This window comes from Podarcis melisellensis (assembly GCF_964234715.1).
Source record: "Podarcis melisellensis genome assembly, chromosome: 6".
NCBI classification, from domain to species: Eukaryota; Metazoa; Chordata; class Lepidosauria; order Squamata; family Lacertidae; genus Podarcis; species Podarcis melisellensis.
The window spans coordinates 60,115,053-60,132,581 of NC_138538.1; the positions used below are offsets into that span (position 1 = coordinate 60,115,053).

At 42.5% G+C, this 17,529-nt stretch overlaps 1 protein-coding gene across 15 annotated transcripts in view; it reads right to left on the reverse strand.

Moving 5' to 3' along the window:
* The window catches only part of DOCK7 (dedicator of cytokinesis 7), a 113,362-nt gene that overhangs the window by 5,934 nt on the left and 89,899 nt on the right, over window positions 1–17,529 (reverse strand). For 3 of the 15 annotated variants that reach the window (XM_081915687.1, XM_081915673.1, XM_081915674.1), the window contains 11 exons: window positions 17,485–17,502; window positions 14,672–14,768; window positions 14,322–14,456; window positions 13,906–14,058; window positions 13,053–13,211; window positions 12,182–12,282; window positions 11,899–12,091; window positions 11,179–11,322; window positions 9,888–10,019; window positions 8,111–8,125; window positions 125–259 (listed from right to left, as the gene is read on the reverse strand). In XM_081915687.1, the coding sequence (XP_081771813.1) occupies window positions 125–259; window positions 8,111–8,125; window positions 9,888–10,019; window positions 11,179–11,322; window positions 11,899–12,091; window positions 12,182–12,282; window positions 13,053–13,211; window positions 13,906–14,058; window positions 14,322–14,456; window positions 14,672–14,768; window positions 17,485–17,502 (1,282 nt within the window). The other 12 variants (XM_081915675.1, XM_081915684.1, XM_081915676.1 and 9 more) reach the window with 10 other exon arrangements.

Genomic DNA, 17,529 nt, shown 5'->3' on the forward strand with positions numbered 1-17,529 from the left:
ACAGGGCTGAGAGCTTTAAAGGTCAGCACCAACACTTTGAATTGCATTTGGAAACATACTGGGAGCTCCCTGAAAGCCCATGTAATGACAGGATTGTATTTTAGACTTGCTGAGACCACCTCACCTCTAACCGATGAGAAATTTCAGCCAATTTTGTTATGGCCGGTTCCTTGTAAACGAACTCTTGTTCATCGAGGTCTCCAAATTTAGTCCCATAAAAACCAACACGGAAGTATGTACCAAACATCCGCTTACCATCCTAGGTGCAGAAAGACGAATAGCATTTCAATACAAAAGCCCCTTCACATCTTTCCATTGCTTTTAACACTCCCTTTGAACACAATGCCATGCAGGAACAAACCAACCAACAAGTAGGACTAAAGAGAACTGTAAACCAGTTACAGCAAAAAAAGGAGGGGCACACTAAAATTTAAACCATACACTTACGAGATTTATGGGAAAGCTAGCCTCAATCATGCAATGGGATAAAAATCAGTAGCTTGGCAAAAGAATGGGACCACTTTAGCCAGCCTAACAGGTTTAGAAAGCAATGCTGGCAATAGTCAAGAAAGCAACCTTACAGAAGGGAACACTGTCGTGGCTATTTGCTTTCTTGACACTGGTGGAGCAGCACAGATTTACCACTGGTTAGGTTGGTGTCACTCTGAGTTTGGACTAAGCCAAATTTCCAACACCTTGCGGGTCTGGATCACTCAAGAATCATTAGGGATTCTTGCTGGACTTCACAGTTTACTTGCATGCTTCCGTTCTCTGGGACTGTGGCCTAAAATATGTCATCATCAGAGCAGAATGCTGCAATAATAAATGTGGGGAATAATTGGTGTTATCTAATTTGTTCTTTGCAGCTCATCATTTAAGAAAATTAGAATAAAATGGGTTTAAGGGGCGGAGATGGTGCCTTGGTTGGAATAACTTTCCCCCGCATTTGGTGTGTGGGCTGTGAGAGACTGCACAGTGGTATAGCATTATATTGTCACCACATCATGCCCTCTTGTGGTTTCTTCTATATGTGACGGCATCAGTGTGATTAGTGCTATGGAAACTAGACTGCCGTATGTTGTATTCTGTTCTCTAATAGAGATGAAAGCAGGATCAGGCGGCAACCACTAAACTTTCCTGTAGCCACAGTCCATGAGAACATATTGCGCATGCTGCCGTAAAATGTTAGTGCCACTGGGATCTCTTGTTTTTCCAGTGGTACAATTTGCAGAACAAACACTGGAAAGGAGACCTGGTATCGCATCTCCATGCAATTGTATGGATCACACTGACAATTCACAAATTTTCGAATGCCAATCCATCCTTTCTGCTAGGAAAGCCTCCCAGGTTCCTCTCCCACTTTTGTTTTGGGAGTCTTTGAGATGCAGAGTCGTGTGTCAACTCTTCACCTATTCACACCCCCTCTATAGTAGGGGAAGTGACTTCGCAGCAATTCAAAACAGACAAGTTGTTTTGAGCACATAATTTCTGGGGTGAACCATAGTGCTAAACTGCATTCTTCTGGCATATACAGATACTCCTGTATTAAGATTCCAAGCAGCTGCTTCCATTTGGCTCAGTGGTAAACTGAGCCGTCTTAACACACCCAACACTTGTAGCAATAAAACTGGGAGGTGGTGCACACTTATGTGGAAGGCAAAAATGTAAACTGAAAGATAAGAGAGCAGCAAATTGTTTGAAATGGAAGCCACCAAATCTGCAGTTTCTTTCCACCAAGTCACAACTGAAAGAATTCACACTGCATGCACATAGTCACAAATATAAGCTGAGAAAAGTACTCCAAATGTTCACCTTTACTCTCATGGCACAGTTATGCTGCAGCACTCAGAATTATATAAAAAAAGGAGCAATGTGATGCACTAGCTGTTGAACTTTGCATCCCACCCTATCCTTGGTGTCTCTGGGCCAGTAACACGTTTCAAAAGATGCTTAACAGGAAAAAAGAAGAGGATTAAAATAGATAAACAAAGCCTCCCTCACTAGCTTCCAATTCTAGCTTGAACAGAAAGGATGGACAGCGATTTGGGATAATACTCTGGGGCCTGGGGGAAACGTCATCCAGGGAGACCATGCAAGAAGAAATTGTCCACCTATGTTAAAGGTCAGGATGGGCACACAAAAGAGAAACGAAAGCTCTAAGAACATACAAGGATAAAACTCTTTAGGGCCTCGTAAGTCATAAGCTGCATCTCTAATTGTTACTGAAATATCAAAATGTTGGTGTAGGTCTGGGAGCAACAGCAGCCCATTCCTTTCAAGTGGTAGTAATCCTCAACTTCATCATTCCCAGGTGACGATGAATCCTCAGGTAGCGTGCATTATTACTACAGTCAAACTTGGAGAGCACAAAGACATTTCTTGTGGTTGTTAGTTTGTAACCTGGGAAAAAAGTGCACCTTCTCTAAATGGAGTTATCAAGCACAGTGGAAGCTTGGTTCCCGAACGGTTTAGTTGCCAAACAAATTGGCCTCCGAACACCGCAAACCAGGAAGTGTTCCAGTTTGTGAATGTTTTTCGGAAGCCAAACATCCGACGTGGCTTCTGCTTGAGTGCAGGAAGCTCCTGCAGCCAACTGGAACCTGCACCTTGGTTTTCAAATGGTTTCAGGAGTCAAACAGGCTCCTGGAACAGATTAAGTTCAAGAACCAAGGTACCACCGTACTCTTTGGGTCCACCAGTCCAGCAAAAGTCTGCAGACTTTATGTATTGCATTTATATGCCACTTTTCCCTCCAAGGAGCTCCAGGCTAAAAGGCAGAGAATGGCCCAGAGTCACCCAGTGAGCTTCATGGCTAAGCGGGGATTTAAACCTGGTCTTCCAGGTCCTAGTCTGACACTCTAACCACTACAGCTTACTGGCTTTAGGAAGCCAAAATGATTAATAAAAGATATTTTTGACCCTCCCAGATCATAGGGCCTACCAATCAACTCAGTCTTTTCTAGATTCAGCTTCAAACACCTTCTCCACATCCCTCCCTATATCCTGGACAGACACTGCCAAACCAGAATTTTAGGACCCAGGTTGATTAGAGAGAGAAATAAATAATGCCATCAGGACACTCCATTTTCATGATGTTGCCCCATACATCCAGCAGAATAGGATGACAGAGTAAAATGCTACTGGACCTTATAGAAAAGGTCCTGAGAAGATGAGAAGTCACCACCCCTTACCATTCTCTGACTGCCTAGCCTGGACTACTGAAGAGCAGTCCTGCGAACACCTGCCTACTTTTGCAATAACGCCAACCTCTCATGTGACATTGCTCTTCAATGACAGGTAATCCGCTGTGGCCATAAACAAAGATTCTGATAGTTAACTAGATTGGTCAATACCCAGGACAGAAACTGGAGCCGGCCCATGAACTGCCCAAGGGAGGTGGAAACAGCTAACGGACTACTTACACAACCCTAAGGAAAAAGTAGAAGTTGCAGAATGTGCAGGAAGTCAGTGTTGGGAAGACTACAGATTAATTTCCCCCGTCTTGGAATAGTAGCACAGACAACTTCAGTCTGTGATAATCCCAACTGGCCTATATAAAAACAAGGTTGACTCAAGTAAGCTACCAGAGTTGACATCCCTCAGCATATCCTCTGTACCAGTGGACGGTATCAAGTGTTCCATGAAAATTGAGAAAGACCCTCAAATACATTTCAGCCACTCTGATGTCATCTCTAAGTTAAGCGCCTGGGTTGCATTTAAGCTAATATTCATAATTATATGTGTATCCTACAACTGTGGAACACTCTTCTCTCTCTCTGAACACTTGTACCTTATGGCTTTCATCCACATAAATCCACTTACTGTTATTCCCAATGACAATCCAAAGCATTAGAAGTCACTCAGGGCCACTGTGTACATGATGTTTCTCGGACAGTGATATTGCTTCCATTTGCGGGGGAAAGGCATGTACACTGACCGCCATTGGCAGAAAACACACATACTTAGCTTGGCACATGCAGTGGGAATCACAGCTGCTTCTGAACACACACAAGATGTGGCAAAATAGACAACATGTGCATAATTCACTTATGAATTATGTGTATCATAAGAACCTTGTAGGAAAGTGTAAAGTATGCAATGTTCCATAAAAGCGACAATGAACTTGATAAAAAGGACTGAAGGACAACAGGTAATTTTATGGCTGACAGTGCTTGTCCACACATGAGCAGGCACCTTCTAAATCTCTGCAACTCTCTCTAGGCTTTTAGAGAACCCAACTTGCTCTCCTGGAGGCTCCCCCTCCACATACGCCACAAACTTTAGGGTTCTCCTTGATTTTTGTAGTAGGGAAGGTAAGCTGTTTGGCTTGGGCAGCATTGTCTGCTAATTGCTCTAACTTCCATTAATAATCTTGGCAACATCATGAGACACTTAAGGAAACTTATGTAATGAATCAATAGTACTATTATGACTGGAGTTTCAAATAAACAAGCATCATTCTAAGCTTTAACAATGGTCACCTAAGACAAATTAGGAGGTGGTGTTTATAACGAAGGTTCTTTCCATTTAGCTTCCATTAATTTGTGGGGAGGGGAATGGGGGGGTGTTGATGGATCAATGCCTAGGAAGATTTTGGGGAAATGTCAACCCAGAGCATGCTGGAATGTGTGCAACACAAGAACCAAAGCACAAAGTTCCATAAACAACAGGCAAAAGATGGGGACATCAATAACATCATATGTCATCATGTTATTGTTCCAAGTGTGTTCTGAATACATGAAGGCTCTATAATTTTGCCCAAAGGTTTTCACAGAAATCAAAACCCTTGCTTTCAAGCAAACAAAACAAATTAAAACTCCATGGTCTTTGTTTCTGAGAGGTGCTAAAATGCAGTTATGAGAAAGGAAGTTATTATAAAGCATTTAAATCTATTATTTTGAGAAAAAATAATAGCTCCTTGGTAGGCAAAGAGAATGAAGGTGAACACTGTAGAGTCATTACAGAACTGGCAGAGCAGGTATAACAGCCGTCATGACTTATGAAGGGTTCATAATATGTTGTTATGCATGGTAAATATCTGTTGGGTACAAAGTTTTAAGAGGCTCCTTCTGCACATGAACCAAAACCTTTGCCAACTGGATTTACTTAGCCAAAAACAACAAAAATTGTTGCCGAATTTGGCCCTGCTGTTATCCACAGGGAAGTGCAAATATGCCCAAGGCCGTCTGATCAGAGTCAATAATGCCACATTTTTCATTGCAGTGAAATGGCTAACCTGGCATTTGAATTTGTAACATCATAGTTGAAGAAGCCAAAAGGCCTACTTAAGTTCAACCCCCTTTCCATGAGGAAAAACCACTCCTCCACGAACATTTAACTTTAGGAGTTAGCTGGGAAGTTTTTTCCATATAAACCTAATTGGGATTGATTTCTGTGGCGTTTCATAAACCCCTGAGCTGGCATAAGTCATTGGTAAAATGAAATTATTGGGGGATGCCATGGGAGTTTAAAAAAAAAAATCACCAACAACTTAGTAGGAACTTACCACAACAGACAATAGTAAAAGTGGGGAGGAGGATCAGCAACCAGGGCAATAGAGGAGAAAACAGAAAGTATTTTCATTAGGGAAAATCCAAAACAAATAAGCAGCATTTGGCAGCAAATAAACAAAACAAAAAAAGTATTTTAAAAACTGGTACTGGGTAAATAACATGCAATGGGTATTAAAAGGCCACACAGAAGGAAAATGTCCAGCAAGAGGAAAGTTCAAGTGCAAAGCAGTGGACAAGAACATAAACCATGGGTGTGTTTTACCATGCAATAGAACATTACTGAATAATGTTAAAATTGTAACTGATGACAGGATATACTTCAGGGGTCGATTTAGCATCACACACATTGATGAGAAAAGATGCTCGCAGGCTGTCATCCCATTAATGGAACAGCCACAAACTGCCTTTTGCTGTGGTTTTGTGCCAATTTTAACACCACCAGGGAAACCCTTCGGGGGGAGGTGAATCATGGTGCAGTTGACGGAAGCAACCAAACTGTATGGTTGCCACTTCAAGCAAGCGCTTGAGCTAAATGGAGAGTCTCTGTGACATGAACTTTGCCTTTCAGTTAAAGTGGGCATTGTAAAAGGCTGCACGTGCTTGGGCCAGCTCCCAGGTGGTACAAAAAAGCACACCAGCTCCAAAACTGATTTTGGGTCCCCAAGCCTCTCGTTGCAGATGGCGGGTCATGGAATTAGCACTCTTGATATTACATGCCTTGATGATGCTTTGACTTGTCTGTAATTGCTCTTCTGAACCAAAGCTCTAAACAAGAGAGCCGGACTCTTATCTGATAGAGCAACATAGTCAGAGAAAATCAGAAGCAGAAATCAGAACTTGTACAGCTTTTGGGGCGGTGGAATCCAAAAACCATTCACATATTTACTAACAACAACAAGAGAATGCAAAACACACATATTTCAGCTACGTACCAAATTCTTAAAATTCCTTACAAAATTGGTCTGCGTTGGTGTATATAAAAGATATGTATTTGGAGACACTTCTATTGTTTTTAAATGAGGATGGAGGTTTGATTGGTACATTTTAGACACAACTGTAAGGAAATTAGAGGTACTCAAGTCCCACTGAAATCAGAAGGGCTTACATACTTAAGTGCCCTGTACCACCAATTATTTCAACAGGAATCTGATTTTGGATGAGTTCACACTGAGCTTTATGCCATGGTTAACATAAGCCGGGGTTTCTAAACAAAAATCACACCATGGCTTATTAGCATAATTTGCTTGTGGTTAATAAACCATGATTAAGCTGCTGGGCGGGGTTCAGGCGAGAAAATTAAACCATGATTTATTAAACCATGTCTTAGTGTTATGTGCAAAATATGCCACTCTCAAGAATGTGCCTGTCCTGCGACAAAAAATGAAGGTGTCCGCGTTCAAACTTATCTATTTATAGTCTTGGATATTTGTTGCAGTATTTTCCATTATAACTATTTCCCGACAGATAGCCATCTTAGGCCATTGCAGCAAAAAGAACCAAGAATCTTGAGATGTCTGAAAAATAAATGTGCAAGTCTTTAAGGGGCATGATCATCTAAAAGGCAGTTGGGCTGGAAATTTTCTCAGTATGATGGGCCATATTAGAACCATATCAGTAACTTCCAAACAGCTAATCAAATAACACAAAAGGGGTCTTTCTGCTTTTTGTCAAAGTCTGGGCACTAACCACAAATCTCAAAGGCAGAATTCTAAGGTTTCGGGAGGTAGGGCACTGTCCAGGAAGCAAGGGAACTGTACAACCTCTAAGCTTGCTTCATGAAGCTTAGGAAATCTTTTCAGCAAAACAAAAGCTGAGGCAGAGTCCCTATTTCATATAATTCTCTGTAAACCCTCCCCCAGTCCATGGGATGATGAAACTGGCATTCTTATACAAGCCAGGGCAAGGTTGATGGATTGTATCTCCCATAAGATCTTCAAGGATTATTTTCATGGTTTGGGTCCAGACATACATCAGAATCAGCTGTATTAGGTCACTGAACTGCTGCAGAGGAATTTGAATTTTGTACATCTCAGAATCAAAGCAAAGGACTCTATCTTGGCACCCAGTTGAAGCCCATGACCTAATTCTTAAGAGATTTGAGAGCTAGGACTAAACTCAAGTTCATTTCACTCTTGCTCAGAGCTTAATGTAGCAGAAGAGTATTAATACTACAGTTATACGTTAGGATACGAGTGAACGTCTTTCTAACGGGAAACAGTTTTTTGCATTCAAGGTCTTTGAGCATTAGAATTTAAATCGACCCCTGTGTTGGGGGGTGAAAATATGGTAGGAAGAAATGGTATTCTGTGTCAATATTGATGAGAAATGGAATACAAAAATAACAAACTAGTGATGGTAAAAAGTGGCTCATTCACCAAAGAACCTCATTAGTGTCATAATACAAATGCATTCATGCACTACCTAAATTGTCTAAAATGACCACAACAGTTTTACTGATGTTTCTTTGGTTAATTAATTCAGGTCAATAGCAGACAGCAACAGAAATACCCACAGCTAGCACATGTGGGCAAAGCATGGGCAGGAGTCATCATCAGACCAATCTATTAGTGTTCTTTACTAACTAAAACATTACCTACCTCCCAGCCAGTACTCTGTGTAATAAAAAGTAAAACAAAAAAAAAACAAAACAAAAAGGTATGTCACAGGAACAAGACCAGCTCCTTTTCAAAGGCCAAAACACAACCATCAACAATAAGGTGCTATGCACTTGAAATGGCCTAGCTGCCACACATTTAAGTTAGCCTTTCGTTTCATAGCCCAGAATATTAAGTATGAAGAAGCTCCATTATCGGGCGCTGGAAATCGAATGTAAATGCAAATCCTCTGGCAATCGGAAATTATTACATTGCATTCACCATTCCAGCCTGAAGTTCAGCTACTGAAACACAGGTTAGTCCTGCTGGAGGAATTCAGTTTTTGCGCGCTGAACGGCATGCTGTGGAATACAATTGCAGTTCCCAAGTAATGAATGGCAGTACTCATTTTGTGTCATTGTTGTTTATATCCGTAAAGCAAAATGCAAACCATTCTTCATTTGTGCTTGAGCTCCAGTTAAAAATAATCATATGGCACAACCAGCTGTCCAAACAGTATCTCCCTGCTAAATTCAGGAAGTAAAAATGTAACCAAAATGGAAAATAATAGCCTCAATCTAGCAGAGCCTCTGGAGGCCCTGCACAGATGCAAATGCCCTCATTTATCAGTATATGGACAACAGCTGGCTGCAATTTTGTGCCCAGGCACCCACTGTTCAGCTTCAAATTCTGGTTTCAAATGCTTAAGGGGGCATGCTTAACCTTAGCTTTCATGTTAATTAACCATGGTTAAATTCAGCTGCCGTTAGCCTGAAGTGCCTGGGAATGTGCCTTAAGTTTTGCTTAGAGTCTAATCTGATCCCAGCTGCTGTGGTGCCAACTTGCCCTTGTTTTGGCCCCCACATACCATAGAAAATTTAGCTGTTGCATTCATCAACATAGAAGAAGCAGGACCACATTGAGTCACATGCTCTTCTCTTGGTATCCACGTGTGCTGCATGAATGTCTGCAGAGAGGGGTCCTTCGTCTCTACAACTATACATGCGAGAACTCCATCCCACCCCAACATTCGTGCTGTAGATGCCGACAACATGGCAGGGCACAGACTGGAGTGTGTGAGATGGGAGAGGGCTGCTTGCAGCAGCCTCACTTCTTCTTCCCTTGCTGATGAACATGGGAGCTTTAATGCCTCCACTGGGCTCTTCCCTTGGGCCATGGAGCCATCTGTCAGTGACACTTCCAGCCCACTTCTCCACACCCAAAAGTAGAGTCATTCGTTACTACGCAGCCTCTACAATGCAGGTCACAGTTTGCCCAAGCAGAGAGATGTTGCAGCACCAAAAAAGAGATACCTGCCAAAAAGGTAGCTCAAAATGCAAAAGAGTAAAATTAAATCCCCGGGCTGTCCAGCTATGTATAGCTTTGGGCTGCAATATTATACCTGCTTACTTACAGCTAAGTAACTAATGGGAGTAAACAGGATTGCAGTATGAAAACACCTTAACTACACTTTCACATGTTGTGAAGTCAGTCTCTAGCCTGGAAAACACAAGCAGGGAATGAATTTGCAGTACACTACATTATAGTAACCTGACTTAGGTGAAAGGCTCTGGAAAAATTAGGACTGATCTGACTGATCTATTTGCCTAGTTTTGCTGATGTTTTACACTTTGCAATATTGTCCACAAGGTCTCCATATTTTGAATGCTTTGATGACCTGGAAAATAACTGCCATTGAGGTTTTAATGTAACTTGAAGGGGAAATGACACAAATACTTTTAAGGATCTCCGCACTGCAAGCAAGAGCCCAAGTCATTACCTGATGAACTATTTTGGTGAATGCTTCCTGGAGTTTACCGTGAATTGTGGCAAGCTTCTTGGCATCTCTGTTAGCTTCATGAATTGGAATGAGGATTTTGTAAACCTCGTTGACTGCTTCGTACATGCCAGCCTACAAAACAGTGTCAATGTCAGGTGGTTCTATCGATTCATCAAAAAACCAGACATGCAGCAGCCTGAATACAACATGTTATTAAAATGCTTATATTACGATAATGAAACTAAAACACTTGCTTTGGATTATTTGGTTACTGAGATGGAACAAGTAATGCATGGTATAAGTATCAGTCGTGTGTTAGACCTGTGCAAATGTACATTTTGCCAAAAGTTTGCAAGACTCCATGCATCAAAGGCCAATTTAAACTTGATGAACACTGATAAAAGACTCACAGCTCGTGTGCTGGTCCATGTATGAAGGAAGCAGCTAACAGCCTATGTAGCAGCTGTGTGGGATGCCAGCATGTTTGCTTCAGCCCATGGAATGAGAGCCTTTTTAAAGATTATATAAAACTGTGTTCCAATCCACAGACAGAAGCTTCCTAACACTACACGGTCAAGGCCAACCTTGATGACACAGAATTTTGAGGAAATGCAGTGCTGAACAAGGTTTCATAGCAACTTCTGAATGCACATTACAGTTGCATCCTGATTTAGCACAGCATGTTGGAGAACCAGCTTAGCCATGATCCCAACGGCACAAAGTATGTGGGCTGGTTCACAAGCAACTTGAGTCAGTGCTGCTGCCACTTAAATGACTGAATTCAGTGCAGCTAAGCAGCTGAAATGCAAATACTAAAGCTTCTATACTTTGCATTGTGCATTTGAGTTGCGCCCAGTGTTTACTTGCATGCAGAACAGGGGTGGGGAACTATTTTCTGGCCTGCATTAACACCTGGAAATTCCCCATTCCAGCTGTGAGTGTGGCCAGAGGCAAAAGTGGGTGAAACAACTGATGTGATTCTCACCTGTGTATGCTAGGCTGTATTCAAGCCAGAGGTTTCTATGTCCACATCCCTCCCTCTTTCTCCATTCAAAAAAACAAGAGGCTTTATCGCAGCTCAAGAACACTTGAGAAGAATGCAGAGCAGGTGAGAGGTGGGGTCCAGGGGGAGGGGCCATGTTATGAGAAGGGGTGTGGCCTGGGAATAATCCAGAGGCCTACATTTGGCCCTCAGGCCTGTGGTTCCCCACCCCAATGCAGGACACTGATTGTATATACTATGCAACCATAAGGGAGTACTGTACTAAATACATGTATTAAACTCTTCTACCATGGAGAAAGAGGCTGCAGCTTGCTCCAGCAATCCAACCAGACCTGCTTCAGTAAAATACTTTCCAGAGCATATTCCTTCTTCATCTGGCGATACGACATCATCAGAAACTGCAGATTCTTCCAGGACGTTCGAGGAGATGTTCTGAGGAAATATATAACATTTACTTTCAGCAGTTACAGTTCCAGAGAAACTGAAAAAACAACTATTTAAAATTCATTCATCACCAGGTTCAGGCAATGCTCTGCTGCAAAGTCTGAAACCAAAGTAGCTTCCATTCTGCCAAAGTCCTACTCTAATGGAACATAGTAACATGTAATTAAACTTTAGTTTTTTGTTTTTGCTCTGCAGAATGTTAATTTGAAATATAGGTTTACCCACAAGGTGTTCTTTTTCGGGGGGAAAGCCACTCTACCAAAGACCTATCCTCTTTGAGAAGAAACATGAAACCAAGCTACTTTAGGAATTATTGGGCAAGTAAATAAGTATGGTAAATTCCTTTGTGCATGGCCGAAATTAATAACAGAAAGAGCTTTTAGCTAATGTGCCTCCAATGTATTGTACCAGCAGCCAAAGTGGAGCAATGCAATTCTATCATATGAATTTTTGGAAAATGTTCTTTTAATATAAACAACACTATGTTTTCTGGGGGGCTTACATCATTGCTTTGTGGAAAGGCAAGAAGCCCAGCTGTGCAGTTTTGTAAACAAAGAGCATTACCTGAAATGTAACGCATCCTACGGGGAGATATTTCCGATCCTCAAGCATGCTCAAGTATTCAGCAACGAGTCCTGCAGAGTGGACCAAACATTGTGCAGATTCTGCGTGATTGCTTCTCTCTGAGTGTTTCCCAGCCATGTTCTGTAGCCAGGTGAGTCGTAGGTCTGGGGAATTCTGGTATCCCTTGGCAATTCTAGTTTTCAAAAACCCAGGAGAGTCACATCAGTGTACGTTTACTTACTCAAATTTTCTTAAGACAGCAGAATATCCAGTAAAACTGTACCTGTACATCAAGTCCACCAGCATCTCTGGGTCTTCTTGGTGCTCCTTCATCTTAACTGTATCAGACAGGATCATATGGAGGTTGAACACAAGATCTTGGACCTGAAATGGGAGGGAAAGTATCTGAAACAAATAGTCTGTGCGAAACAAGGATTTGTTGGTTACTTCGAATTTGTCTGACAGGAATTCAATTGCGAAAATCGCTTGCCATTGTTTATTTTTAAAAAACGAATCCTGCCAGGGAGACATCATGTTCCCCTCCAGTATTTCTAATTTTGCATTCATCGCCAGTCAATATTTGTTAATTCTATGTTCATTCATTCATTCATCCAGCAAAGTTGGACTGAATTATTTGAGTGGATGAGCAGTTTCTTAGAAATGTCAAGTCAGACTTCATTTTTTGTTGTTGTTCATTTCACCATTTAATCTGTCTGGTTTAGAACCTTAACACAATTTATCTATTGTTATTTTATTTTATGTGAGACATTTTTAGACCAACTTCCACCAGATTGGATTTCAGAGTGATGCAGAGCACAACACAAATACAAAAGAAACCCTCACCACACACACACAAAAACCATACTAGGGTTATCCAATCTGATGCCCCACAGATGTTGCTGGACTTCAACTCCCATCAGCCCCAGTCAGCAAATCCATTGGTCAAGGATTATGGGACCTGAAGCTCCCCCCCCCCCAAAAAAAATCTGATTACATTTTCATGTATCACTCCATGTTCACATTCAGGTTTTGCATCCTCAGAAATTCCAATATGGATCAACATCCTATTGAGTCTAAAAGCAAGGAAGCTGAAAATTGTGGGTCTTAAGGAAATAAAACAACCCATATCTACGTCAAGTACTATTCCTCCTAACCTGATCAGGGAACGTTGTTTCCCTTAGTTCCAGGTCCTCTTCAGCATAGGTCAAAATGGTTTTCAGAGAACGTCTCAGAAACTCCTCATTAAAATTCTGAGATGTTCCTACTAAAGATGAGAGTGACATGGTCACCTGCATTTTCACTCTGGCAAAGTTCTGAAACAAACAAACAAACAAACAAACTGTTACTGCGCCAATAACGTCAGGTGACAACACCAGCTTGATAGGCATCGCAGTCCCAAACCAAAAAGTACAGCAAACATGTTTGATTCTCCTGAAGGGGTCTGGTCAGAACTCCATGCACCCATATGATTAATTTATAGCTGAGCTGTTTAACTCCAGATTAAAGTGTTCTCCTTTAAAGATGACACAAGCCTTTTGGTCCATGTGTGACTATTCCCATTTAAAATATATGACCCTCAAAAAATCAGTGCTCCTCACTTGTCCTCTCTTGCACCAGTTTGGATAGGCATTGCACCTCATGCTTGCAGAAACACTATACCAGGGGTGGGTATCTTCAGGCCTGAGGCCTCAGTGCGGCCCTCCAGCCCTCTTTATTTGGTCCTCTATACTCCCCCCCCCACACACACACACACTGGCCCTGCATCACCCTCATTGTATTTAGGCTTGGATGGAATGTGTCCTTGTGTCTGGATGGAGGACACAAAGGGATGAGCAAGTGTGTGCAAAAGCTAGCCTACTGTACAAATCTAAAATTTAGATTTGTTGCTCCACCCACTTTTCCCTCTTGCCCTGCCCACCACTGGCATACGGCCCTCAAAACACTGCCCAGAAGAAAATGTGGCCCTTTGGCTGCAAAAGGGCTTTCCCACCCCAGTGCTATACTTACATTCCCAATCTCAAAGTTCTGCCTCATGAGGAGGTACAGGGAGGCGCTGGCATGCGAGCGTATGGTGCCGATGCTACTGCTACAGTGGCGCAGGAGTCGGAGGCATAAGTCTGCACACTGCTCCGTCTCCTCTTCAAAGAGCAGTTCTGGGAACTAGAAGGACAGCGCGAGAGACAAGCATTCAGCAGTCGTGGCTGCACCCCAAACACCAACACAATGTTAAATTAATCGCACCGCAATCATCGTGGGCTCAACATGACCCAGTTGCACGCCTGCTCCCAGTAAAGGAGGCCATCATCAGCCGCAGTTTGCCGGAAACCACTGTGGAGGTCCAACACTTTCCAAATCAGAAAACAAGTTGGATACTGAAGTGAAATTGTAACTCCCTGCTGCCTATCCATCCTCAGAACACTCACCTTTGACACCAAGGCCCTCTGCGTAGCAAAGCAATGCTGCAGGTAAAGAGCGCTCTGGTTGCAAGCCATGCTGTGTAAAAGAACCTTCAGCACTCCGCCAAGAATGCTTTCCTTGGACTCGGTCATGGAGACCGTCTGTAACCAAAGACAATGGAAAAAAGAGAGGCGGGGAAGTCAACTTTAGGGCTGTTGTAGACAGAGGTCACAGCAAAGGGAACATGTGCAATGGAGAGAGAATGGCCATTTCAGAATACACTTTCTACAGGAGGCATTGCTAGTCTTGCCTACTATCCGTTCTTCAGGCATTCAGAGCACCGGGAAGGTTGTAAAATGGCCTTTATCATCCTCACCTGGACTACTATCTCCAAAGTATCCAAAATGATCAGATTTGCTTCCGTTGCCAAGTTGCCATCGATAAGAGCCTCATGTTCTATCTCAGCCCGTGATCTAAAAAAGCATTAAAAATAAATTTTCTTTGGAGAAATGAGGAAAAGAATTTTTTTGTTGTAGCTGGAGAAATAAGATTGCTTATCAGATAATCACCATGCTCTAGCAGAACACTTTAGCAGCGGGAACCACCAAAAACAGGCTCAGTACAAAAGCAGGGATGGGGAACCTCTGGCCCTCCAGATGTTATCAGACCAGCTCCTATCAGGGCCCAGGTAGTATGGCCAATGGTCAAGGGCCTCTGCCTGTGATCCTAGAGATCCACAGCCAATCAAAGCAGATATTACTGGGCTGGATGGACCAATGGCTTACATGATATAAGAACTTTAAGATGAAATAAAGCTAATAATGCTTGCAACAAAATGAGGAGCAGAGTAATAAAAGATAAAGAGAAAAAGGAAATCACATTAGCATGTTAGTGATAGGCTTGGGAGTACAGTGAGAGAAAAACAGCAGTGGGGGACCCATGGCACTCCCAATGTTGTTGGACTACAACTCCCATCATCCCGAACTGTTGGCCATAGTGGCTGGATCCTATGGGAGTTGGGATCCACTGACATACAAAGGACCACAGGTTCCCCATCACTTGCTTAAGGAGATGTTACTTAACAGCTGAGATTGTGTGTGTGTTTGTATTTTATAGGAATCTGATGAGAAGCTTGAAGATAAATTGAAACCATGGCACTGTTAAAAATTTTCAGTGGGATTGTTGCACTTGCGAAGTTTGTAGGAAATTGTGGTCTCCCAAATCTTATCAAACCACTTCTATTCAGAAGGTTGCTTGGGTCCCTGCTGTGCTACCAGGCAAAAACCTACTAAAACAGAGGAGACTTTCAGCAGCATTTTGTGATGTGGAATGGGGCAGCTCTTCAAAGAAAAATAGCCTACTGGATGGACAAACTGAGACAAGGTCTCAGGAAGCCCTCTTCTCTCGAAAAACGAAGAGATTTTTCTTCCATGAAAAATATGTGCACTATCACTGATCTATGGCTCTTCCTGAAGTAGTTACTTGAATCCTAACTAACACGATTTGTATATATCTTCCCTTTCATAAAGTTATGGGGTCTTTCCCTGCTAATGGTGCCCACCGTTTCCTCATGAAAGCCAAAGGATTAAAATTACAAAGTGTGCTGCAGAAACACAGTTTGGTAAGGGAAACTAGGGCTACACTGAAGAAAATGAGTATCTTTTTATTCATCTTTACATCAGTGAAGACAGCATGGCACTTTATGATGTGAACACATGGTGGCGCTAAGAGAATAAATTTCGGGCGAACATTACTAGGTAGTAGGTACCAGTGGAAATGTCTATGTGATGTATGAAACGTCCTGCTGATGTCCTGCTTCCCACCATACATGCTTCCCAAAAGCCGGCAATGATCTGTCATAAATGGTAGCAGAACATGCTACTGTATGCACCAATCTGGAGCAGACAATATGCACTGCTAGCAACAGACCAACCAACATCATTTTTACTGGCACGGTGGGCAGGGGCACATTGTTGGAAAAGTGGAATTTAGTCCTAATTATTCCACTTGACTTCCATTGAAGTATGTGTTGGAAGCTGGCCAGAGTGGCTGGGGCAACCCAGCTAAATGGGCAGGGAATGATAATAAACTAATAATAATAATAATAATAATAATAATTCAATTGGTCAATACTAGCTGCCTGCTAAAAATCCTAGTAGGAGCATCAAGATCCTCCTTCCCTCTAGGGGTGTGTGCGTGCGCGCAAGGGCAACTTCTATTGCAGTCCTTACATGAAGAGAAAGCTTCTGTAGAGCCTGGAGATGGCAGGGCTTGTACCTGGGACCTTACTACATGCAAAGCATATGCACTACCACTGAGTCACGCCTTTCCCACATTTTGCCACATTTATTTCTGAGCCAGACAGAGCCTTCGGCAGAAAAGGAAAAAGCTGTCCAGGAGCCCAAAACACGATGATGCACCAGCAGGCTGGACTGAGATCTTGCACAAGGATGAGCATCTCCAGGGCTAAATCTGTTTTAAGAGCACTGTCCATACACTCACATTGTGCTAGGCAAAACTGAATTGTACAGAAGGCAGTGAATGCCCTGGTCTTGCAGGTGCTGCAAAGGCTTTGAAAAGGAGAGTGCTCTAGAATTCTTAAAAGGAGATCTACAGATCTCTAGTTTATTCCTGCCTCCAGATTATACGCCATGTGACCTTTTTGCATTTTGGCTGGTGGACCCTTTAACCAAACATCTCCAGAACTTTTACCGGGATCAAATTAAGACTACATCAAAAAGATGTAATGTTAATTGGACTGTCAGGGAACTGCAATTTTCACACCAAAGTTCAGACGTGCCCAGCGCTATGCGGGGGGAAAGGGACATCCTGTAGCAGCATACACACAAACACCCTCACACTTCACAGCCAGGTCATGTTGCAAAAAACAAACAAACCCACAGACCTTCTGCAAAGCACCTCAGTCAAACAAAACCTGCACTCAGAGCCTTATTAGAAGACAAAAAGCATGCCAAGCAAAGCTGCAACCGTAAGTCCTACACCTAACCAACACCCCACCCCAACCATTTCAAACCCCAGCAGGCACTCGTACAACAAAAGGAACCACTGAAGTCACAGGCAGGCATACAAAGCTGCTGCCAAGCGCCAAAAGCCAGAATTGCAATAGCAAAAGTACAAACGCACAACAGGGGAAAAATTAAACACAGCAGTACACCAGAGCTACAGTACCTGGCTGGTTTGTGGCTTCTAAAAACACAGCACATGTGGGAAAAA